This window comes from Papio anubis, chromosome 8 (genome assembly GCF_008728515.1).
Source record: "Papio anubis isolate 15944 chromosome 8, Panubis1.0, whole genome shotgun sequence".
In the NCBI taxonomy this organism is placed as follows: domain Eukaryota; kingdom Metazoa; phylum Chordata; class Mammalia; order Primates; family Cercopithecidae; genus Papio; species Papio anubis.
The window spans coordinates 128,212,812-128,238,161 of NC_044983.1; the positions used below are offsets into that span (position 1 = coordinate 128,212,812).

The 25,350-nt window shown below is 44.6% G+C and overlaps 1 protein-coding gene across 3 annotated transcripts in view; it reads left to right on the top strand.

Moving 5' to 3' along the window:
• The window catches only part of TG (thyroglobulin), a 273,445-nt gene that overhangs the window by 51,671 nt on the left and 196,424 nt on the right, over nt 1-25,350 (top strand). For all 3 annotated transcript variants that reach the window (XM_031669772.1, XM_031669774.1, XM_031669773.1), the window contains exons 21-25: nt 1,857-2,006; nt 5,791-5,961; nt 11,502-11,618; nt 16,135-16,250; nt 19,301-19,409. In XM_031669772.1, the coding sequence (XP_031525632.1) occupies nt 1,857-2,006; nt 5,791-5,961; nt 11,502-11,618; nt 16,135-16,250; nt 19,301-19,409 (663 nt within the window). The remainder of the gene's footprint in view (nt 1-1,856; nt 2,007-5,790; nt 5,962-11,501; nt 11,619-16,134; nt 16,251-19,300; nt 19,410-25,350) is intronic.

The following is a 25,350-nucleotide window of genomic DNA, read 5'->3' on the forward strand; positions in this document are numbered from 1 at the left end:
TTGGAAACAGTGCTCATAATTTATACAGCTGGGGAATGGGGTGCGTGGGGAATGTGAGAGGAGGTGGGGCCAGAGAGACAGGGACAGGCCAGGAGAGGCCTTGGAGCACAGCAAGGGGAGTGGGCTGGAGATGGGACCATGGAAGAATATTAAGTTGGAGAGTGAAAGGACCAGGTGTGGGCTGAGCCACCTTCTGAAGGGGTGAAGGACCTTTACGGTTCTTCACAGATGTTTTTCTTCAGCAGAAATGCGACTGTCACTATTGGGGGTTTGTGGACAAGGGTTGACAGGAGGGGTGACTTGACCCTAAAGCTTTGTGAGACTCTCAAACTCAAATAGGTATAACTGTCTTATTTTATTAGGCTGGTGCAAAAATAATTACGGTTTTTGCAATTTATTTTAATTGCAAAATAAATAAATAAATAAATAAATAAATAGGCTAAAGGATTTTCCAGTGATTTCAAGGGATTTAACTGATGGTCAGCACCTATTGGTGGCAGTGGACCCAATGGTCTTAAGAGAGCCCCTTCTCCTGAGGGAAGGTTGACAGTAAGGCAGCTGTGGTCTCATTCTGACTTAGAAACGTGCTCTTTTGGGTGGAAAAGACTTGACGTCAGAGATGGAGAGAACCGGTGGGAGGAAACAGCGCGTGCATTCCCTGAGCACAGACAAGAGTTTGGGACCTGCGGGGTTTGCAGTAGAAGTTAAGTCCCAGCTCTCTCATTTCTGCTAGTTCCCCGCACCTCGGCTTTTGGAGGCTGGGCAATGTAGGCTGGCCGAAAGGCTTTTATTTTCCTTCGGTGGTGAATTTGGAGGCTACTTGAAAAAAGGCCACAGTTCTGGGGTTGAAATGCTAGAGATAATCATCACCAACTTGACTCATAGAAGTAATGAAACTCCACTCTCGGAAGGAGGATATTAATTGCTCTGGGCAGACCAAAAAACACACTGTTCAGTTTCCAAAATGTGGCTCGAGTTTCTAATTTACTCAGAAATGCCAGCTACACACGCAGACCAGAGATAGTAGTTGCTAAATCAACATTGGCTCCATCTCAGCACGTCCCACTCAGTGGTACTGACTTCTCTGCCAGAGGGAGGTGGCTGGATTGGTGGAAGGAACAAAGACTTTGGTTTGGAGATGAGTGAATGGAGCTCAGATCTCACCTCTGACACCTCACTGCTTGGCCAACCTTAGCCTTGAGCCTCAGTTCTCTCTAGCCTGATATGGAGATGGTAACTTCCTCATACGGTTGTGAGAAAAACACATTAAAACTTCTGCACTGCGCTTGGCATATTCTATAATTTTAATTTCCCACTGCCCTTTGCTGAAAAGCATACTAGGAAGTCATGCATGGATGTCTGAGGCTCAGCTTTCTCAACTGTGAAATGGGGATGAAATACAGACTTTCCATGGGAGTGATGTATTAATGTATGTAACAGGGCGATAGACTAAGTGCTGCCAATAGTGGCCGGGATTTTAGCTTCCACCTTTTACTGGGTAAAAGCTCACTTCTTCTGGAAGTTATTGGCAAACTCTCAAGAACACGACTCTGAACCAAGAAACAAAGTAAAACAACCCCCTACTTTATTTTACCCATATTTGAAATCCCTGTCTGACCCTCTCATCTCCTACTAGCATGTCACTTCCTGGACAGCAGGAAGCTTGCCTGACTTCCTCACAGCTGCTTCCCTGCTTCTTAGAGTCTGACACACAGTAGGTTCTCAGTGGACGTTTGTTAAATGAATGAGCTCTTGAACTGGTCTGAGGATTTCCTGTACCCTGTGTGTTCCGGGATTGTAACTGTGAAGCATGTGTCTTGATTTTTAACATCATTTCTCTGTTTGTTTTTTTCTAGTTAAGTGTCCTGAAGGAAGCTATTCCCAAGATGAGGAATGCATTCCTTGTCCAGTCGGATTCTACCAAGAACAGGCGGGGAGCTTGGCCTGTGTCCCATGTCCTGCGGGCAGAATGACCATTTCTGCCGGAGCTTTCAGCCAGACTCACTGTAAGTTCTGTGGGGTGCTTCTTTGAAAGAGAAGACCTGCAATGAAATGGAACACAACAGGATTTCCCAATCTCTGCACTATTGACATTTTGGGACAGATGATTCTTTGTGCAGGGTTGGCCTGTGCCTGGTAGGATATTTAGTAGCATCAGTAGTTCTCAGATGCCAGTAGCACCCCTCCCTAAATTGTGACAGTCAAACATGTCTCCAGACATTGCCAAATGTCTCTTGGGTGGAAATGGCAGGGAGAGCAAAATTACCCAGCTGTGAGAACTATTGGGTACACAACATAGTAATCAAAGGGGTTACCATCTTTGAATACTTACCCACTGCCAGGCTCTGGGTGGGGCATTTTACCTGTGTTGCCTCATTCGATACTCCCAATACCTCTTCCAGTATTAGTAGCCCAACTTTTACAGATAAGAGAGCTAAGCCTCCAAGAAAAGAAACTTAGTCAAAGTCACTCAGCTAATGGATGATGTAACTGGTCTTTGATCTTGGTTTTATCTGATTCTGAAACTTCTGATTTTTGTAAGTCAACCTTATCAGATTGAAAAATGGAAGATATTTTCCACCTATAGTCATTACTGCTATGTAGCTCATCTTCCTTTTCTGTTGCATGAATTTGCCAGGACTGTATGTACGTGTGGCCTTCCCATATGTCACGTGATTTCACTCGACCTATTTACTTAATAGTCCCCTGGGTATTGTTGGTTTTTTTTTTTTTTCCTAGCAAAGACCCATAACTTGCATCTGTTCTTGTTAGTCTGAAACTGTGTCAATGTGAGGGAAACTGTTGTGCTTACAATCTAAATGATTTCTAGAATTTTTAAACAAGTCATCAGAAAAGATCAAGATACTTTGCTCAGGGCAGTTTCTTGGTCAGGAAAGCAGTGGTAATAGAACAGTAATTCCAATAAAATAAAAGTAAAAGGAATTTTATGAGCTGGGAGTCAGGCATTCTTCCTGGAGAATAAACTCTTCACTGGGAAAATAGAGTGTCTTTGACATCTGAGCATCACCCTCAGTTTGTGCACAGTGACTTGAGTACTTGTAGTTTGAGATGACTTGAAGTGCTATCAAAATACCCGAGAAGCACTTTCTTAAAAGAAGATTAATGTAGTGTGCTGAGCCTTGTTTACGGAGGGGATATGACAGAAATGTCAGGGAATAGAGGATGCAGGTTGAGGCTTGCGCCAGCCAGACCAGGTTTGATCACCACTGGCACTGTGACCTAGGCCAAGCCACCTTCCTCTTCTGAATGTCAGCTCCCTCATGTATCAGATGGAGTCAATGATACCTCACTCACAGAGTGGTAATAAAGGGTGTCTTAGGTTAGGCTGCTATTGCAAATTACCCTACATTGGGTTGCCTAAACAACACATTTATTTCACACAGTTCTACAGGCTGGAAGTCTGAGGTCAGGGTGCCCATATGATTGGGTTCTTGTTGAAGGCTCTCTTCCTGTTTATGTTCTCACATGGCCTTTGCTTAGTACATACACAGAGGAAGAGACAGAAAAATCTCCTATTCTTCTCTTTCTAATAACGGCATTAACCACATGCTGCACCCTCATGGCCTCATCTAAACCTAATTACTTTCCAAAAGCCTCACCTCGAAATACCATCACACTGGGGATTAGAGCTTCAATATATAAATTTGGTAGGAGAAGGACATAAACAATCAGTCTGTAGCAAAGTGAAATCAAAATGTTTAGCATAAACAATAAGCATTTATTCCCCACCCATTTTGGGGGTGAACATTGACTGCATTTTCATGCAGTAGTAGAGGGCTGTGTTGAATCATTGCCATTCTCCCAAACACCTTCCCTGAGCAGTGAAATAGATTTTAGTGAATGGTTCTCTAGGATCAAGGTTGGAGTCTGTGCCAAGGATCTGTTCATACCTAAGAAACTTCTCTATGACTCATTAACTTGCATTGAATTACCAGGCCTGTGTTCTTAAATGGAATTGTACTGAAAAGAAGCACAGGGCAGAAGAGTCTGCCAAGTTTTAAATAATGCCAGGAGATTACAATATTTCTTTGACTTCCTTTTGGTGTTAGGTTAGCTTTTAGAATCCCAACTCCTCTATATAGTTCATGTCTCTATTATTGATCTTACTCATACTTTTCTCCTACATTTTATAACTTAGCTGGTTCACTGGACCATGTTTGAGGTTCTGCTGATAACTCTTCAGCAGAAGCAGCTCTTCATTTACTTGTTTGTTTATTGATGTATTAATTCATGTATAGCATGCAAAATATTCTATTTAAAAATAGCCTTTGTAACCTCCCACAAAAAAAAGCTGTTATTAGTCAATGGTGAATCACATAACCAATAGTCTGGAAATATAGAAACTCAGATGTTATGAAATCTCTGGGCTGCCGTAAAATATTATCTTTCACCTACTTGCCAGACCTGGAGAACCAAATGAAGGTATTCCCTTTTAATTTCATTCATCCAAAAATTATTGAGTACCTGCTTTCTGCCAAGCGTGTAGTAGGTATATATTAAATAAAACAAGTAATGATAAAGTCCCTGTCCTCAAGGAGTTTAGAGTCTGGCAAGGAAAAGAAATGTGTAAGCATATCCATGTGATGTAATGAGTAGTATAGCGGAGGTACATGTTAGTTACTCTTACAGCAGCTTGTGAGAGGTCTTGAAAGACAAGGGGAGATTAGCTAGGGGGCCCAGTGGGGAAAGGTCTTCTAGGAAGAAGAAACAGCTTGAACATGGATATAGAGTTATTCATCCATGGATCTGACTAGCATTTATTGACTTTAGGAGGAAGCTTGTTTTGTGGGTCAGACATTGAGCAAGGCATTTGGATACAATGGTGAGCAAAACCATACGTGGTCTCTGCCTTTCTGGAATGTCTAACGAGTGGGAGGCAGACAGCCATCAATCATTCATTCACACAGATAAATGAGAATTGTAACAGTGTGCCCTGCTGTGAAGGAGAGGGTGGGTCCCTGTGATAGCACGTAACATATGGGCCTGACTAAACTGGGACATCCAGAGATGTCTTAGTCCATTTGGGCTGCTGTAAGAAAATACCATAAACTGGGTGACTTATGAACAGCAGAAATTTATTTCTCACAGTTCTGGAGGCAGGAAAGTCCAAGATCAAGGTGTCAACAGATTTGGTGTCTGATAAAGGTATCACAGATGGCACCTTCTCACTGTGTCCTCACATGCTGGAAGGAACAAACGAGCCCCCTTGGGCCTCTTTTAAAGGGTACAAATCTCAATCATGAGTGTTCCACTTTCATGATCTAGTCATCTCCCAAAGGCACCACCTGCTAATACCGTTGCACTGGGCTCTGGGTTTCCACATGTGAATTTTGGCAGGTGGCACCCATACATTTAGACCATAGCAGGAAGGCTTTCCTGAGACAATGAGAGTTAGGATGAAAACAGGTGAATGGTGGAGAGTTCACGCAGCAAAGATTGGGAGAGCTGTGGGCCAGGAGATGGCCCAGATGAGCAAAGTCTGTGTTGGAGCACATGGTATCAGAGAGATTAGATTGGTGTATTCAGGGCATGGAATGAAGCAGGTGGTTCGTGAAGCATGGGGTGTGTGTGCAGAACTTAGGGGGGGTGGTGGCCAAATTATAGGGGCCTTATCAATCAGAACAGTGGGGACACTGAAGAGTTTTAAGCTGGAATGTCTGAGTTAGATGTGTGACTTGGACACCTTGTCAATGACCCAGAGCCTGGGAGTAGGAGTGGGGGGATTCCAGAGGCCCATCATTGATGACTGTGTCAATCTATTGGTTCTAGGTGTCACTGACTGTCAGAGGAACGAAGCAGGCCTGCAGTGTGACCAGAACGGCGAGTACCGAGCCAGCCAGAGGGACAGGGGCAGTGGGAAGGCCTTCTGTGTGGATGGTGAGGGGTGGAGGCTGCCATGGTCGGAAACAGAGGCCCCACTTGAAGACTCACAGTGTTTGAGTAGGTGCTGGAGGTGAAATCAGTCATGGTTCCTGGGGACTGGGGAGTGGTCTCAAGGGCTTTTTAGACAGGGAGAGAAGCTGGAGGTGCATTTGTCTCCAACTTTTCATTTTGAAAAATTTTGATCTGTGTAGAAGTTGGACGAACCATAGGATGAACAAATACCCATCACCTAGATCCAAAAATTGTTAACATTTCACTATCTCTGTTTTTGAATCATTTGCTATGTAAATTCCAGATATCAGGAACCTTTACTTCTAAGTACTTCAGCATGCACAAGAGATGATTTTTTATATTAAAAGATCTGTGGAGGCTTCCATTCTTCTAGGCAGCTTGCCTTCACTAATCTAGTCAGCATTTTTTCCTCAGTAGTACGTTGTAGAGCAGCAGTCCCCAACCTTTTTGGTATCAAGGATCAGTTTCATGGAAGACAATTTTTCCACACACCAGGGGTGGCAGGGTGGGATGGTTTCAGGAGGATTCAAACACATTACATCTATTGTGCATTTTATTTCTATTATGATTACATTGTAATATATAATGAAATAATTATACAACTCACCATAATGTAGAATCAGTGGGAGCCCTGAGTTTTTTTCCCTGCAACTAGACGGTCCCATCTGGGGGTGATGGGAGACAGTGACAGATCACTGGGCATTAGATTCTCAAAGGGGCATGCAACCTAGATCCCTCACATACACAGTTCACAATAGGGTTTGCACTCCTCTCAGAATCTAATGCTGCCACTGATCTGACAGGAGGCTGAGCTCAGGTGGTAATGCTCGCTCTTCCAATGCTCACCTCCTGCTGCGTGGCCCAGTTCCTAACAGGCCATGGACTGGTACCGGTCTATGGCGCAGGGGTTGGGGACTCCTGTTGTAGAAGACGTGTGTGGCAGGTCTTGTTCCGTATCTTAATTGTTGGGTGATCTAGAGCAGGTTGCTCAATCCCTCGGAACCTTAGTCTCCCCAGTAACTTTCAACATCAACCTATAATGTCAACAAATATGTATTGAGCTCTACCTTGTGCCACGTACAGTTCCTCAGTGAGATACTGGGTGGGAAAGTCCCAGGTGAACCATCAGATATTCTACAATATATAATGTGATGGGAACCAGAGGGACAGAAGGGAAAAGTATGTCCTGTGGGATCAGAAGTAGTTTAATCCCAATGGTGCCTTTACTGGCTGTCTTAGGCAAGTCACTCACCCTCAGCAGTTTCTTCATCCATAAAATGGAGACATCAGTTTCCACCCTTGTAAGGGTGTTGAGTGCTTTAGGAATGGGATACCTACCGGTGGTAATAAATGTCTCCGAGTAAGGCTCAGAAACAGTATTTGCCCTGTTTCCCTGTCTATTAAACTTGGAGGGAGGCTGAAACAGTCTGCAAGGTCCCTTATTCCTGGCATCTTCTCAATCTTTATGATTCTGTTCCACCTTTCCCTGGAGCCACCTGCCTCTGCTTGAGGTCTTGTGGCTGACCTTTGCACACTTGACAAGCCCGAGCAAGCCAGTCTCTTAGTATTTCTGTGTAAGGCGAGGGCCTAACATACATGGGTTTACTGTGTGCCAGGCATTTTATGGGTTTATCAAATTTGAATCCATGGTAGTCCTAAAAGGTAGATATTATTGCCAATATTTTAGCTGAGGGGAAACTGAGACAAAAATGTCTAAGCACTTCTCTTGGTTCCATAGTTAGGATAGAATATACCTATAATTTGAATCAGTGTATGTCAAACTACCAAACCTTTGTATTCTTCATTCCACCAATCTATTTCCACCTAGATTTACCTGCTTCCTCAATAAACATATCCTCACATGCACACACATATGCATGCATAGTCTGTCCTTCAGGGAAGCTGGTACAGCTCATAGGATAAAATATTAGTGAAAATCCAAGTGAGAAATTTTCATTTTCTAATTCTCAGAGCAATAATTTCCCTTCTCTAGTGAAGAGCTAGCAAGTCCTAAGAAGGGTGTGTGTGTGTGTGTGTGTGTGTGTGTGTGTGTGTGTGTATTCTTGAATAAATTGCAAATCCAATGAAAGTCTTATTTTTTTCCCAACATCCCTCTTCTTGGGCAGAAAAAACAGGGGAAGTACTACAGGAAAGTACTTGGAGAGATCAGTTAGCCAGATGCTTCACAAATGAAGGAGACTGTGTCCTTAGAGGAAACAACTTGCCCTGCAGTCCTGGTGATCACCGTCAGTCCTGGGATTATTGTCTTAAGTGCTCTGAGCTCTCTTTGCATCTCTGTCAATGGCTTGGCCTTGAGGATCGTCTTATGCAGTTTGTAGGGCATTTCATGGTGTATTCTGCCTATTGTTCAGGGCAGAAAGGATGGTTTAATCAGTGGCACCAGAACTGCTCAGGAGTCACAGCTCAGCTTTGACAACTTTGATGATGCTTCCCTGAGGCACTGGCTTCTGAATAGCCTCCAAATAGAACTTCAGCATCTTTGGCTTCTTATGCAAAGCTCTGAGCTTAAGTTTCCCTTTCTGGATATGCCAGGGGATTTCTATGTTAATAAGCTGGGCTCTCACTGGGATGTCAACACGTCTCTTCTCAGAATTGCCTTTGAGAAGAACTTTCTCTTTGGGAGTAAAATTTTTAAGGCTTTTGTCCTTGAGGCTAGGTCTTAAGCAAGGGACTTATACCTCCCCAAGCAGGTACCTACCTGAGAGGAATTTGCTCCTCCCTCAGTCCTCTTGCCACTTCCTTTGTTCAGGCCTCTGCTGTTACCTGCATACTACTGCCATACCCGCCTAACTCATCTTCTTGCTTCAGTCCAACAGTTATTCTATGACGCTTCTAGTGCTGTTATTTAAAAGGAGATTCTGCTTATGCAATGCCCCTTAAAACTCTTCAGTAGTTCTTCATTGCTCTTGGGATAAAGCACCATTTGCAGTATCCCAGCCTCCCGTCTGGGCTCTAACCTCATTAGATGGTATTTTCCTTTGGTGCTAGAATTGTGTCTTATTTCTTGTTCTATTCCAGGGCCATAGGTACTCTTTGACAGAATGAACAAGTTGCTCTAGTTGTCTGGGATTCTTTGAAACGATTTCCTAAGGTCTTCAAGGAAGGAGATTCTTCTACCACCTCAATTCCTGTTGTCAGTTTTACAAGCTCTGAGACTTAGGCAAGGTGTTCTGCAGGGGGCAGAGGGGCTTAGTACTGACTAAGTGATTGGTATATACCATATACCATATACCATTCCATGCTATGTTATTTAGTCCTCACAGCCAGGAAACTGAAACTGTCAGAGGTTGCAAGGTGTCCAAGGACACAGAGTTGGTGGTGGCATCAGAACTTGAGCTGAGGGCTCACTCCCAAGTTGGTGCCTCTCCCTGACTGCCTGCTGCCTCTCTCTCTGAAATCTCTCCTGCTGCAGCTTCCTGGCACTCCCTTTGATCTTCTGTTTCCTTTGTTTACTTGCAGAGTTAGTAGAAATATTTCCACCTTGCTCACTGGAAATATTTCCAGTTCATCTTGCCTTTAACTTTAGGTTCATTTTCCTAATTCTGATCTTTGTCGACCTATGCTGAAGATTTCATATACCACGTCAAGTGCCTGAACCCAGGTATATACATGACGTTGGAACTGTGCCATCATAGTGTTATCTCCTGGTTTCCTGGTGTTGTGATGATGTTGTTAGTCATTCGTTTGCCTCTCCCTCCTTCCCTCGTATTCTCCATCCCTGCCTCCCTCTATCCATTCAATATACAGGAAAGTAGTCTCTCTGTTACTATCCTGGCTAGTGAGGGTTCAAATATTATCAGAATATTGTCTTTGCCCTGGAGGGAGACGGGAACCTAAGTAGCCACAATAAACTATGCAAAAAATATGAAGAAATATTAATATATATTCTGCTTTAATGTTAACCTTTTATGCTTTCCTTAAGACATTTGTAAGTAGCCTTTAAGTATAAATTGGATAAATGGGAAATTATACTAACAGAATGTGTAAATCTGCAAACTGACTCCATTGGCATAATTCATTGGCAAATTGGTTCATGGATTGTTTCTGTTCTGCTCGGCCATGAGCTTCTTCACAGAATGCTGAAATGTGAAGATCTCTATCACCAAGGTGTCCCTTTTCTGAAAACCAGCAGATTCTCTGACTGAAGTGCTAAATGTACTGTATTTTTGGCAGAATTTAATTAGAAACTGAAAGACCTTTCAAATTTTATTTAGTCTCCTAGAATATTTTGAGCATCTGGTCTGTACCAATCAAGACTTAGGGACACTGTGATGAATATAACATGGCATTTGCTGGACTGGAGCTTGCTGTCTCTACAAATGAGCTACTAAGGAGTATAAAAATAAAAAAAGAGATGAGAGAGGAAGGACTGAGTGTGGGTAGAGCACATGAAATTGGCAACTTCAGCAGTTGACATATATGGGCCAGTTTGTAAAATCAGAATTCTTTTCTTTATCAACACTTTTGAAGACTTAAGAGCAGGTTGGGATCACAGGCCTGAGCCACTGTGCCTGGCCGAGCATGTCATTTCTTTTATATTAATGCTCACTTCTCTCAACCCAATCCCAAAAGGAAAAAACATTTTTTTCTGCACTTATTATGAAAGCTGAGAAAAGAACACTTTGGATGGCTTTGAATTTATTGACTTGATGAAAACTAATCTAGATATAAGTCTTCTTGATGACTATATAGATATGAGTCTTTTTAAATAAAGCAATGGATGTACCTAATTAGTGTTTGTATATAAGTTGATAATTATGTTTGCAAAAAACCTGATACTCATGTGCCTTTGAGTTGTACGTAAGTCTTCCTTTTTGACAGTTACCTGTAAGACTACAAGATATTGACGCTCTTGGAAATTTGTGGCTTGGAAGATGAATCTCATTCCTTGAGAGTTACCTTTCTTTTTTGCTTTCTTTTTTGCTTGGTGAAGAATGAGTTCCAAGTCTCATCACCCCGAGAAATTGTATTTCTTCCTGCTCACTTGTCTAGTTTTATGAGCTGTGACTATGTTATTCCTATCAAATGGAACTCAAGTGTATTGATGGTAGCTAGGAAAACAGATGCTAATAAATCACTTAAACAATCTTAAAAATGCCTGAGCCACATGACATGTCTTCAGATTTACCTAAATACATATGCACGTGTCTTTTAAAAAATAACTTACCTCATTTCAGAAAGAATTCAAGTTGTTTTACAGAAAGAAAGTGCCAGTAAAATAATTATATGATGTAATTAGCACTGAAGGATAGGGACAGAGAAATGTAAGTTTATATTATCAATGTTAATGAGAAGAAAAGAGTTGTAAGTACTAACATTAAGTTTCCACCTCACTTCATGACAATGAAGTAGAAGCAGGGAGAGCTGGTAAGTTGTAGCTCTAAGTATTAGCTATGCGGCAGTATGTTGGAGCTACCTTACAAAGGAATTGCTTTTCCTGGCACATTTGTGTTACCAAAAGCCACGAATGGGTAGTGACTTCCTGACCTAATAGTCTTTATGGCTTCTCTGCAGATGCCCTACACCTTTCCGAGTCAGATTTACTAAATCTGCTTTATTTTCAGTGCTGCAGAAGTTTGAGAAGGCTCCAGAATCAAAGGTGATCTTCGATGCCAGTGCTCCTGTGGCTGTCAGATCCAAAGTTCCTGATTCTGAGTTCCCTGTGATGCAGTGCTTGACAGGTGAGGAGTGGTGGGGAGATGTGCACTCAGAAGAAGGTGTGGAAATAAGCTCTGTTGAGAGTTGTCAAGACAAACCAGATCAAACTATTAAAATGATAATTTAAAAACATACTTTATCAAAAACACTATAAATGAATTGATTTCCAGAATGTATATTGAATGCATAACTTAATTGCAGAGTTGACAGTGTACCTACTGTATGCTGTCCACATGGCACGTGTTAAGGGTGGAAATGAACAAAATTAGTTTGGCATGGATCTACACGTCCAGGTCAGGATATATATCTCCCTATTTTAACAGTGGGGCCAGAGAGGTGGCAATAAAGGCTGCCATTTATTGAGCATGTGTGTTTATGAGGATTAGCTCACAGTCCCAAAGCCACCCATAAAGTAGCCATTGCTATCCTGAGTTACAGAAGAGAAAAATAAAGCTTTGAGAGTGTAAGTGACTTGCTCAATGACACAAAGCCAGCAAGGGTCAGGGCTTAAATTCAAACCCAAAGTAACAACGTCAAAGCCTACAGTCTTTTCTGTTTTAAATGATTTTATCTTTGGGGTGCACTAAAATCTCAGACTTCTCCACTATACAGTTCATCCATGTAACTCAAAGCTACTTGTATCCTAAAAGCTATTGAAATAAAAAATATTAAAAAATAATCTCATCTTTGATTTTAGATTTAGGGGGTACACGTGCAGATTTGTTATATGGGTATGTGGTATGCTGCTGAGGCTTGGGGTACGATTGAGTCCATCACCCGTAGTGAGCATAGTCGCAGTGGTTAGTTTTACAACCCTGTCCTCCTCCCTGTATTCCCCCCAGTAGTCCCCAGTGTCTATTGTGGCCCTTTTAACCACTGCATTATGCCTCCCTCAGTACCCCCATGTGATGTAGTTATTAAGTAATTAACACTCTGAGTGTGAATCTGTTTTGGATATCAGCTTTGGTTATGGTGAGCACACTATAGTTTGTTTCACAAACACAGTGCAAGGCATGAAGTAGAAGCTGAAGAAAATGTTTGTAGAATGAGAGATATTGACAGGAATGGAGGGACAGAACCAAGTGGTCAAATGAATAGATGTGAGGAACCAGCACGAGGACAGTAGACTTGAGGGACAGCTTTGGCAGTTATTTGTCTCAACAAGGACGGTCATATACCTGCTCATCTGTGCACAGACTGTGACACAGCTTAAGTTAGAAGGGCAGACAGGGTGTGGCAGCTCACACCTGTAATCCCAGCACTTTGGAGGCTGAGGCGGGTGGATCAGCTGAGGTCAGGAGTTTGTGACCAGCCTGGCCAACATGGTGAAACCCCGTCTCTACTAAAAATACAAAAAATTAGCCAGGTGTGGTGGTGGGTGCCTGTAATCCCAGCCACTCGGGAGGCTAAGGCAGGAGAATTGCTTGAACCTGGGAGGCAGAGGTTGCAGTGAGCCGAGATCGTGCCACTGCCCTCCAGCCTGGGCAACAAGAGTGAAACTCCCTAAAAAGAAAAAAAAAAAAAAGAAGAAGGGCAAACTGGTGGGATAGGAATGGGAAGCAAAAGAGGATGCAGAATCTTAGGGAGTGAGGCAAGCAGGGAAAACACGTCCATCTGTTCATATCCAGAGATGGTTTAGCCAACTGGGCCACTGAGTTCAGTGTCTAAAATATGCTGAGAGGAAACAGACAACAGTTTGAAAAAGAGAGCCGCATCAAGGAAGTCCAGCAAGATGCCATCCTGTCAGACAAATGAGAGCAGAGCAATCCGAGACAAGCAGTATTTGCAGGTTGAGTAGAGGTCCAGGCATCCAGCACTGTGTTAGTTTTCTCGGGCTACTGGGACAAAATACCCTAGACTGGGGGACTTAAACAACATAATGAATTTTCTCATAATTCTGGAGGCTGGAAGTCCAGGATCAAGGTGTTGGCAGAGTTGGTTTCTTCTGAGGCCCCTCTCCTGGGCTTATAGGTGACTCACTTCTCTCTGTGACTTCGCTTGGTCTTCCCTATGTATGTGTCTGTATCCTAATCTTTATTTCTCATAAGGACACCAGTCTTATTGGCTTAGGGCCCACCCTAATGTTCTCATTATGCACTTAATTACCTCTTGCAAGACCCTAACTCCAAATGCAGTCACATTCTGTGGTGCTGGGGGTAGGACTACATGATACAAATTTTGAGTGTGAAACATAATTCAGCCTGTAACGAAAAATCAAGGTGGTTTTACGGTAGGTCAAAGGGCCATTTAAAGGGTAGGAAAATAAAGCCACTGAGTCAGTGAAGGGGTGGATATCATTTTTGGTGGGGAAAGGTAAGAAAACTGGTAAGAAAACTAAGTCATCTAGAGAACTAAACAGCATGATGGGGAATAGGGCAGAAATGTGGATTTCTGGGGACGTGAGGGGAAGCTATGATTGGGGCCATGGTAGGAACCCTGGTTCTAGTTCAGCACTTAACCAACCAGACAGATTCTAGGGTGCTCATCCTTCTAACACTGACCCAGAACTTTAATTGTTTTCTTGAATGAATTTGTCCCTGAGCCCGAAGTAGGGATCTGCTTGCCGTGAAGATTAGGTTAGTTCGGTTAAGGGGACAGGAGAACTTTAGAGCTATGAACCAGTGGACCAGTAAGAATTATTTTCTTTGGAGCTGTGCACAGTAGCTCATGCTTGTAATGCCAGCACTTTGGGAAGCCAAGGCAGGTGGATGGAGACCATCCTGGGCAACATGGTGAAACTGCGTCTCTACAAAATAATAATAATAATAATAATAGTACTAATAATACAAAAATTAGCCAGGCGTGGTGGTACATGCCTGTAATCCCAGCTACTTAAGAGGCTGAGGTGGGAAGATGGCTTGAATCCAGGAGGCAGAGGTTGCGGTGAGCCAAGATCGCGTTAATGCACTCCAGCCTGGGCAACAGAGCCAGACCCTGTCTCAAAAAAAAGTTTAAAAAAGAATGATTTTGGGGGGATTTCTGAATAAGCCAGGTAGTTTGTGGGTAAAATGACATCATCCACCTCTCAGTGCCTAGTTCATGAAGACATTACAGCCATACAATGCGAGATGAAAATCAAGAGATGATGGAAACCCCCAGAAGACCACCTTTGCACCCAAAATGTCAGCTCAATAGAGCTGCAGTTTGTGAGATGTCCTGTTAGAGAAAGGGAAGACGTCTCCATCCCAGATACCAGTGGTTTTCCCTTGCCCTTCAGCTGGGCAGACACACTGGGGAGAGCTCAGGAATTGGATTGCAAAGGTATTCAAGTTACTGCGTTACCCCCATCAGCCACAGACTGTGCTGATTCTTAGTCTTGGTGTTCCCATCCCTAAATTTACCTCTTACCGAATGCAAAAATCAGTATTAATAATATATGTGAAAGTGATTTGTAATGATAAATATGTAAGCATACACTTTTTCTCCTTGATTTACATTTTCTACCAAACCCTCCTATCCCTGATAAATCATTAATTGCCATCATTATTCATGAATATTACACAGTTGAATGCTTCATGCCTATCGTACAGTGTACACAAAAAGCAGCCGTGGTCCCTGCCCTCATTAAGCGCGTGGCCTCCTGTCATCCTGAGAGGGCACTCACTGTAGGAAGTGGGGATTCTATTCTGGCATTCAGTCCCCTGCAGGGCTGCTGTCTGCTCCTCATGGAAATGGGACATAGCCTTGAACAAAGTTGTGATCTCAATGGATACCTAGGCTTGGCTCCTCATAGAGTAGAAGCAATTAAAATGTAAAAAAGGTTTAATTTCGGCAGATACAGCTTAGTAACTGTACAAGCTCTGAAGTCTGGCTACTTAGATTGAAATCCTAGCTCTGCCACTTGGTAGTTTTGTGACCTTGGTGAGTAAGTACCTGAATGGAGCTGTGCTTCAGTTCCTTAATGGTAAGATGGGGGATCGATGATTCAATACACTGAAAACACTTAACACTGCATGAGGTTCATGGTATGTACTTGATAAATGTGTGTTTATATGTGTGCTTGTGGGGGTATATTTGGGAGGTGTATTTGGGTGTATATTTCTGTCTGTGTGTGTGTATTTGGAGGTGTGTGCATTCAAATGCACATTTGTATGTATTTGCGTGCATGTGTTTGAGTGTATTTGTGTGTGTATATGCTTGTGTGTGTATTTGTGTGTGTTTGGGTGTTTATTTGGAAGTATGTGTTTATTTGGGTGTATATTTGTATGTGTGTTTGGAGCTGTGTGGGTGTGTGTGTGCTTGTGTGTATTTGAATGTGTATTTATGTATTTTTGTGTGTGCTTGTGTGGGGGGGCTTTTGTGTGTATATTTGGGTGTATATTTGTGTGTGTGTGTGTGTGTGTTGGGAGGTGTGTGTGCGTGTGTGTGTATATTTGTGTATATTTGGAGGGAGTGTGTGTATTTGTGTATCCGCGTGTGTGTGTGTGTGTGTGTGTGTATGTGTTTGGGCATGTGGGGCAGGGGCAGGGGGATGTGTCTGGTCTGTCCTCAGCATCCCCCAGGAGAGCCAGGTGAGTGACTGTCCCATGGTGCTTTCAGATTGCGCAGAGGACGAGGCCTGCAGCTTCCTCACTGTTTCCATGACAGAGCCAGAGATTTCCTGTGATTTTTATGCTTGGACAAGTGACAATGTGGCCTGCATGACTTCTGACCAGGTGAGGTGGTTCTGCTCCTCCTTCACTCTAGGTCAGACGTGCTCTGAGGAATGGGTAGCAGGCAGGTCAGGTGATGGAATGAGGTTGTCGAGAGCTGATCCTCTGTTACCTCCATTTCTTCAAAGCAGTGGGACTTTGGCAAGTTGAAGCTGCGATAGGCCAGGACAGAACCAAGATGAAGGTGGAATAAGAGGTGTCTGCCTGAGTCATGTGGATTCCTGACAAGTCAGTCAGGAGAGAACCACCTGCCCCATCAGGCAGCGTGGCCCAGATGTGAGGGGGCCCTAAACACCACTGCCCCTTGAGGTCCAGACCCCAGCATGCCTTCCCATTGTAGAAATAAAACATAATTGTGGTTGCCCGGGCATGGTGGCTCACGTCTGTAATCCCAGTACTTTGGGAGGCCAAGGTGGGTGGATCACTTAAGGTCAGGAGTTTGAGACCAGCCTGGCCAACATGGAGAAACCCTGTCTCTACTAAAAACAGAAAATAGTTAGCTGTGTGTGGTGGTGGACACCTGTAATCCCAGCTACTGGGGAGGCTGAGGCAGGAAAATTGCTTGAATCCAGGAGGTGGAGGTTACAGCGAGCTGAGATCACGCCACTGCACTCCAGCTTGGGCCGCAGAGCAAAGACTCCATCACAAAACAAACAAAGAAACCCATAATTATGGTTTAAAAAGGAAAAAGAATAAATATTAGAACCACATAACATTGCTATTCTGTGAGTCAAAGCTTGTAGAGTACTGTCAGTTTCATGTGGTACCATCAAATTAGGATAAATTAGCCCCTGTCTTCCTCCAGTGAAAAGCAGGAATCTCCTGTCTCCTAATTTCCTAATTCATAAACATGTGCAGATCTCCTTTTAACTCTCTGGTTTCTCATGAATTCTTCCAGAAATTTTCTATGTATTTATAATGGTATTTTTATTTGTTTGCATGCTATTATTTTATAATATATATTCTTTTCTACCTTGATTTTCTCATGATATTCGTCTTTATATAGAATCTTGAAAATTAACCTTATCCTTCTCATTGGAGTATATGAATCCATTTCATGGATGTATATAATTTACTTCGCATTCCGTCAGTGGAGGACGTGAAGATGTATAGCAGTTTTGCAACATCACCAGTGCTGGTGCATTTCATGTCCCTGTATCCATGTGCTTATATGTGAGAGTGTCTTCATAAGTGACATTGCAGAAGGGTATAGAGGGTGGACCCCTGAATTTTAGGGCTCCTGAGCTAGGTTCTGTAGCTACAAGATACAGGGAAGAGGAAGGGAAAGGTCTTGGGTTCAAATCCTCCAGTCCTGCTACTTGCTTGTTGCTATTTAGTGCTTTGGAGCCTCAGATTCCCCATATGTTATAGGGATAATAATGGCACCCATATCACTGGATTGTTTTGAGGATTGAATAAGGTCCTACATGAAAAGGCTCACAGAAGAGTTTGGTCACAAAGTGAAGGCTCATTGACCATTGTTGTATGATCATTGTTGCTGTTAATATTATCATCCCCCATCAAGTCTGCAGAAAATTCCATCTCAAGCATTATTAAGGCTTCTCTCCAGGGCTGTGGGCTCTTGGTCCTAAGGTGTTGTGGTGGGGTGGCAATGGGAGGGCCTTGGTGCTTTGTCCTCAGTGATTGGCCACACTTCCCAATGCCAGGGCCCAAAGTCCTCCCAGCTCCTCTGCTTCTGGGCCAGGCTTGGGGTGTGGAGAGGGCTCTACCAGTGCTGGAGCCACAGCACGTTGGGTTTAGCCCCTCAGGTCCATCTGGCATCTTTTCGTCCCCTGCCCCACCTGGCATGGCCACAGAAGGGCAAGGTCTCTTGCACACAGGACCTCGTCTTGAGCTCTTTGCAGGTCTGCGGGAATCTCTTCTTTCTTTTTGCTCTCCAAGGCTCTTCCTCCTCTCCCCAGGCCATTGCCTCTTCAGTGAGTTCAGGCTTTCTGCAAAGCAAGAAGAGTTGTTGCCTTCAAATAGCCTTGCTATAGCCCCTGTCCTCCAAAAATTCCCACAGAAAACTCAAAATTTGGCAACCTTGAGGGGGAAGGCAAAATACTGGGAACAAAACACACCAATTTATCCTACCTCATCCACATAGCAAGACTGCTGGAAATAAGTCAGAAAGAAAGATCAGAGAGGGCTGAGAATGACAAGATCTCTGAAAGTCTGACTTCAGCATCTCCAAGCTTAAGAACCTTCCTCTACATACTCCCTGGATAGAAACTAAGTGTCTATAAGGTCTTTCATAGCCAGCTCCTGCCTCTCTCTCCTCTCCCATCACTCCCCCCTCGTAACTGACAGTCCAAAAATTACTGAATTATTGAACCTAGTTCTGAAAACACTGATGAAATTCTGGGTCTCTGTGTCTGCTGTTTCCTCTGCTTAAAATCAACCCTGTCTTGTTTCCATTTGGCAAACTTTTTTTTTTTTTTTTTTTTGAGACAGAGTTTCACTCTGTTGCCCAGACTAGAATGCAATGGTGCAATCTCGGCTCACTGCAACCTCTGCCTCCTGGGTTCAGGCAATTCTCCTGCCTCAGCCTCCTGAGTAGCTAGGATTACAGGCAGATGCCACCACTCCTGGGTAATTTTTTTTTTTTTTTTTAAATTTAGTAGAGATGGGGTTTCAACATGTTGGTCAGGCTGGTCTCGAACTCCTGACCTCAAATGATCCACCCACCTTGGCCTCCCAAAGTGTTGGTATTACAGGCGTGAGCCAGCATGCCTGGCCTGGCAAACTCTTATTCATATCTCAGAACCTTAGTCAGATTTACTTTTTATGGGAAACTTTTCTAGCTTCTCGTTCTCCATAGAATCAATTGCTCCTTCCTCTCTAATTATCTCTTCTCTAATTATGTGTATCTTTGCAGCTAACACTCTGGGCTGCAAGTTACTGCTTATATGTCCGTCTCCTCCAATAGACCAGGAGAAACTAACTTACCTTTGTTGCCCCGGTGCCGAGCTATGGTTAGGGTTGGATGAATGTTTGTTGGATTGAATTATTAAACATCTCAGGATAATAATGCAGCATCTTTCCATCTCCAGAAACAAGATGCACTGGGGAACTCAAAGGCCACCAGCTTTGAAAGTCTTCGCTGCCAGGTCAAAGTGAGGAGCCGTGGTCAAGATTCTCCAGCTGTGTATTTGAAAAAGGGTAGGTTGGTTGGGCTCGTTGGCTCAGGGCCACAGTAGCTTCACATGATCATGTTTGGAGCTGGTTTCCAGCAGGTGCATGTTGGGAAGAGCCAGACTGTCCCCCTCCCCACTCCACACCTGGAGCCTGGCTTCTCTGAGCTCCGTTCTTTGGCAGATTCAGCACAGCACGCTCCTCATGCAGGCACTGATCTCCCCTGTGACTGCAAAGGGATTTCCACATTATTCTCCTTTGTGTCATCGGATTTGATCCCATTGCAATCTAGCAGGGATTGAGAGCCTCATTCTGCAGGCAGAGCTAAGTTGCAGAGTGGACACATAGCTATGAAGTGAAGGATCATGGCAGAACCCGCTGAGTTCAGCCTGTGCCATCCGGAAGGCCCACGTGACCCATGAGACTGGGTAAGCCGCTCACCGGGGCCTGGGTGCTGGGCTCCCAGCAGCCACTCCTCCCAGGCTTCCTGATTCATAGAGCTTCTCCTTCTCCTCACTTTAATCTCTACCCTCTCAGGATGTTTTCCTCCCAGCGAACCCAGGCTCTGTCAGGTGCAGACCCTGAGTCAGTAAATCATTGGCATCAGGCCGAAATCTAGCTTTGCTAATCACCTTTTAGAGAGTGCCGGTGCTGCTGGTCCGGGGACCACGCTTTGAGTAGCAAGCTGTGTAGTACCGTATAGTTTACAGCTTCCTTTCTCATTCATCTTTTCATTTCACACTCATGGAAACTCTTGGAGAAAGGCACAAAGGGGATCCCATTCCCCATGTACACACGAGGAAGTGCTCTAGGCCGCTGCTGGCACATGGGAGAGGCAGGAGCTCTTTCCCTGGAATCCCGGGGTCTGCGCTCGCTGTTCTGCCCCACCCTGCCCACCTCCTGCCTCCTCTCCAGCGAGTGGAGAGGAAACATGCCAGCAAGGCATGCTCTGGACCTTGTCCTCTGGGCCACAACCAGGCTCTGCCCTGTGCCCTGTGGCTCCGTCATAGCTGTTAAGGGCTGCAGAGCAAGGGAGGACGGTGGGGCCCTCCTGCCTGTGCGGAACCCCTGGTCTGACACCTATGAGCTGCGTGGTCTTGGGCCTGTTCCTTGACATTCTCGGCTTCGGTTTCCTCCTTAGTAAAACAGGAGTCATGGTGGACCAAGGTCAGCGGCGGATTGGAATGAGGTGACAAGTGTGAAGCTGTTAGGACAGGGCCGGGCTCATGAGGAAAGCTCAGCGAGTGTAGAACATTTCTGTAATCATCTTTGTTCCTACTAAAAGTTTCCTGAGGGCCCGAGGCCGTGGCTGTGCACCAGATGACAGCCAAACGGGGCTCGACCTGGGACTTGGGGGTTAGGTGAAGTGGAGTACAGGTGTCACTCTCTGAGGTTCGTAACTCAGGGCAAGTGGCTTGGGGATTCCAGCGGCTTCAGACTTGTGCCAGAAAAAGCAGCAAGTGGAGACAATGCCACAGCTCAGGCCCAAAGCTGCTCTGACCTCGGTAGCAATTGCGAGCCCACAGCAGGGACAAGTGTTTGTGTATTTTTCCCTCTGGTCCTTCCTTCACCTAATGCCTTCGTCCCCACTTCACAAAGAGTTTGCCTGGGAGATTGGAGTCTGGCAGAGCTCGACTCTCTCTAATCTATGACCAGGGTCACTAGGATTTCTCTAATGTAGTGACCAGGGTCACTCAGATTTCTGCCACAGTCTTCGTTCCAATTATTTTTAATATCCTGTTTTTCTTTTTAAATAACAAAACATAAGGATTATTTTCTAAAAATCAAAATCAAAGTAGAATAGTAACCCCTACCCAAAATGTCCTTTAAAGTAATAGCTTGCCCTTTTATGACATCTGAAAAAATACAATTGTATTGTATTTCTGTTTAAGTGTTTGGTTTTTTTTTGTTTTTGTTTTGTTTTGTTTTGTTTTTTGTTTTTTAATATCACACAGAAAGTCCTGGTGTTTGTTATTTTTATTTTTCCTTTTTGTCTCCTGAAAGTTTATACTTTGGGGGAAAACTACAAAGGAAATTGGGAAAATTCCTTGTTGCCAAACTAAATCAAGGGCAGAACTGTGTTTTGCTTTTTTTGGTTTGTGTTGCTTTTTGATTTAAAGCAGAAGATGCACCAGGCAGCTGTTCTAGCTCTGGTGGAATGGAGGAGGAGGGGGAGGAGGAGTAAGTTAGGTCTGGTTTCCAACTCCTGCCTTCCTCTTCCTGTCTCTGTCTCTGATCAGGAACAACTTCTTTACTTCACTCGAAACTCAGTTTCTCCTCTGTAAAATGGGACTATGTCACAACCGAGGAGGACAGGCCACAGTTTCTGAAAGTCGCCCACACACGTCGTCAGCTCCCAGTAGGTAGTTAGTCATGTCCGTTCCCATCCCTGACCTTCAGTAACCCGGAAGGTGGGACTAAAAAAAGGGCCTGAGTCGCAGAGCTTGATCTGTCACCCAATACCCTCTGCTGCCTACTCCCACTTAATGACTGTGGCTTTCAACTTGAGGGATGAGCCGTGGGTCTTTCAGAATCAAAGGATGTCAGTGCCCAAAGGTTCTTTAGAGGTTGTCTAGCCCAACCCCTCATCTCACAGATGAGGTCTAGGAAAAGGAACCATCTTACTACATGTGACATCAAAGTGGAACCTCCCCTGAGTCTGAAAGGCCTTCCTGGCCTGCTTCATTGTCCAGGCCCCTACCACGGCGGTGCAATAAGCACTTTTGTAGCCACTGTGGATGCATCTGTGAGCAAAACAGAATCACTGATTGACAGAGGAACTGATCCAGCAATAAGATCATCTCAGAGGGCAGTGAGTGCTTGGATGAAAATGAAACAGGACGAGGAGGTAAAGATGGGTATGAGCTGCTTCAGGGTGGTCAGGGAAGGAATCACAGAGGAGGGGACAATGGAACTGAGATCTGAAGGATGGAAAGCAGCCCACCGGCCGGGCACGGTGGCTCACAACTGTAATCCCAGCACTTTGGGAGGCCAAGGCAGGCAGAGCATAAGGTCAGGAGATCAAGACCATCCTGGCTAACACGGTGAAACCCCGTCTCTACGACACATACAAAAAATTAGCCGGGCATGGTGGTGGGCACCTGTAGTCCTAGCTACTGGGGAGGCTGAGGCAGGAGAATGGCATGAACCAGGGAAGTGAACTCAGGTTTACACAGCCGGTGGGTGGTGGACAGGGCACCAGGGCCTGTGCCCTTCACCACCCTGACCTCCTGTCAGCCTGGCAGATCACCGCATGTTATCTGACTCATACACTTGGAGGTCGTAGAGAGGTTTTCACTGTGAGACCCAAGAGCGCGAGCTTCAGATCAAACAGATCTGAGGGCACCCTGCCAAGGAAGGTCCTAATTCCTTAGATCCTCAGCCTCCCAAGCCTCCCATCTGTACAAAGAGGATGATAATAAGTAATCCTCACGAACACTGAGCAGATGAGAAAACATAGACTGGGGCCGGGCACAGTGGCTCATGCCTGTAATCCCACCACTTTGGGAGGCTGAGGTGGGCAGATCACTTGAGGTCAGGAGTTCAAGACTAGCTGGGCCAAATGGTGAAATCCCGTCTCTACTAACAATACAAATATTAGCCGGGCATGATGATACATGCCTGTAGTCCCAGCTACTCGAGAGGCTGAGGCAGGAGAATCCCTTGAACCTGGGAGGCAGAGGTTGCAGTGAGCCAAGATTGCACCACTGCACTCCAGCCTGGGCAACAGAGCGAGACTCTGTCTCAAAAAAAAAAAAAAAAGAAAAGAAAAGAAAAGAAAAGCAGCCCACCATGCAAAGGTCTCAGGGTAGGTGGTCCTCTCTGCCACCTGCCCTATGTGGAAGATACCAAGGGGAACTGAGATGTGGCCCTGGACTCCACAGCAGCACCGTCCAATGGAACCTGTGGCAGTAATGGAAATGGTCTACAGATCTGTGCTGTCCATTAGTTACTCATGACTATTGAGCATTTGGAAGGTGGCTATTGCAATATTAACTTTGCTTAACTGACATTGATATTTAAATAGTCTCATAAGGCTATGATTATGGCATCAAACATTGGAGAATCACATGCTGTAGGGGAGGCCTACTCAAGTAGCTTAAATACAGGGAGAGAGACAGTAGAGGCTTTAGTACAGTCACAAATGGAATGTATGAGAGATCAAGGGAGAGAGAGATGAATTCTAACTGTACAAATGCAGAGATGGACCCTTCAAATAAAGCTGGGTTTTGGTGAAGAGTGGATTTGCGTTCGAGGCAGAAGGGACTGAGTGAGCCAATGCTTGGAGGGAGAACATGCTGACGTTTTGGAGATATGTAAAACACCTGCTGAGCATAAGTTAAGTGGCAGGCTCGTTGTTGTTCAGCCCTTTTATATACAGTCTACTTTTTTTTTTTTTTTTTTTTTTCCGAGACAGAGTTTCACTCTGTTGCCCACACTGGAGTGCAGTGGTGGGATCTCGGCTCACTGCAACCTCTGCCTCCCAGCTTCAAGGGATTCTCCTGCCTCAGCCTCTCGAGTAACTGGGACTACAGGCATGCATCATCACACCTGGCTAATATTTGTATTGTTAGTAGAGACGGGATTTCACCATTTGGCCCAGCTAGTCTTGAACTCCTGACCTCAAGTGATCTGCCCGCCTCGGCCTCCCAAAGTGGTGGGATTACAGGCATGAGTCACTGTGCCCAGCCCCAGTCTATGTTTCTTCATCTGCTCAATGTTCGTGAGGATTACTTATTATCATCCTCATTGTACAGATGGGAGGCTTGGGAGGCTGAGGATCCAAGGAATTAGGACCTTCCTTGGCAGGGTGCCCTCAGATCTGTTTGATCTGAAGCTCGCGCTCTTGGGTCTCACGCTGAAAACCTCTCTACGACCTCCAGGTGTATGAGTCAGATAAGGTGTGGTGATCTGCCAGGCTGACAGGAGGTCAGGGTGGTGAAGGGCATAGGCCCTGGTGTCCTGTCCACCACCCACTGGTGTGTAAACCTGAGCCAGACAGTTCGCATGTCAAGACTTTTCCCCAAATGGAAAATGGGCATAAGAATGGGGTAGACATTTAGGCTATAGTGCTCTATATATCTATCCCTGGAAAATCTCATGTTTGCAAAAATGATGCTCTAAAATTAACAGGGCTGATTTGAAAACTAGAGTTAGGGACGGGAAACTCAAACCATGCCACTTTTAGGTAGACCAATGGAAAAAAAAATTAACAATTCTACTTGAAAATGCTAGAACAGTTTTGAAAAAGATGTGTTGAATTCATAATAAAGAAATGCTTCTGAAAATGTAAAAGGGCAAGGTAGCTTGATGGGGGAGGGTATAAGGAAGGGTTGAGGCTGCTAAGTTATGGAGACAAGGGCTGCTTGCACAAAGGGAAGGGAAAACTCTGCAATCATAACTTCGAAGACAGTCCCTGGATGGGGCCAGTCTCAGGCAAGAGGAAGAATGTGGGATCATGGGTATTGTGTACAGTCCTGAGTTCTTGCAGTTTGCTGCTTTCAGCTGCATTTGTTTACACAGCATTCCTTTGATGATGTTTGATGGCACAAGGCAACGAGATGCTGAGAAAACTGTAGATAGTGCAAGCAATGTGACTTCAGCATTACAGTGGCCAAGCTACCCTACCACATGTTTAAACTAATTTGTGTGACAGAAGCACATGTGATAGCAGGGCAGTGAAAATCAAATGAAACCATGTAGGTAGAGCATGTGGCACAGGGTTGGTGTATATACTTATGGCTCAATACATATTTGCTGGTAATAATAAACAGAAAAATATATAGCCATTTTTCTACACATACCCTTTGGACCCTTGAAGACGTGATGGGCATTTGTCCCAGTCTCCTGGGTCTGGGGCCATGGCCTTGGCTGGCCCCACCCTCTTCATGCACAGGCACATCAGAAGCTTTGTGGCACAGAGAGCAACTCATCTTGGCCCACACGCCACCTCGAGCACAGTTGCAGC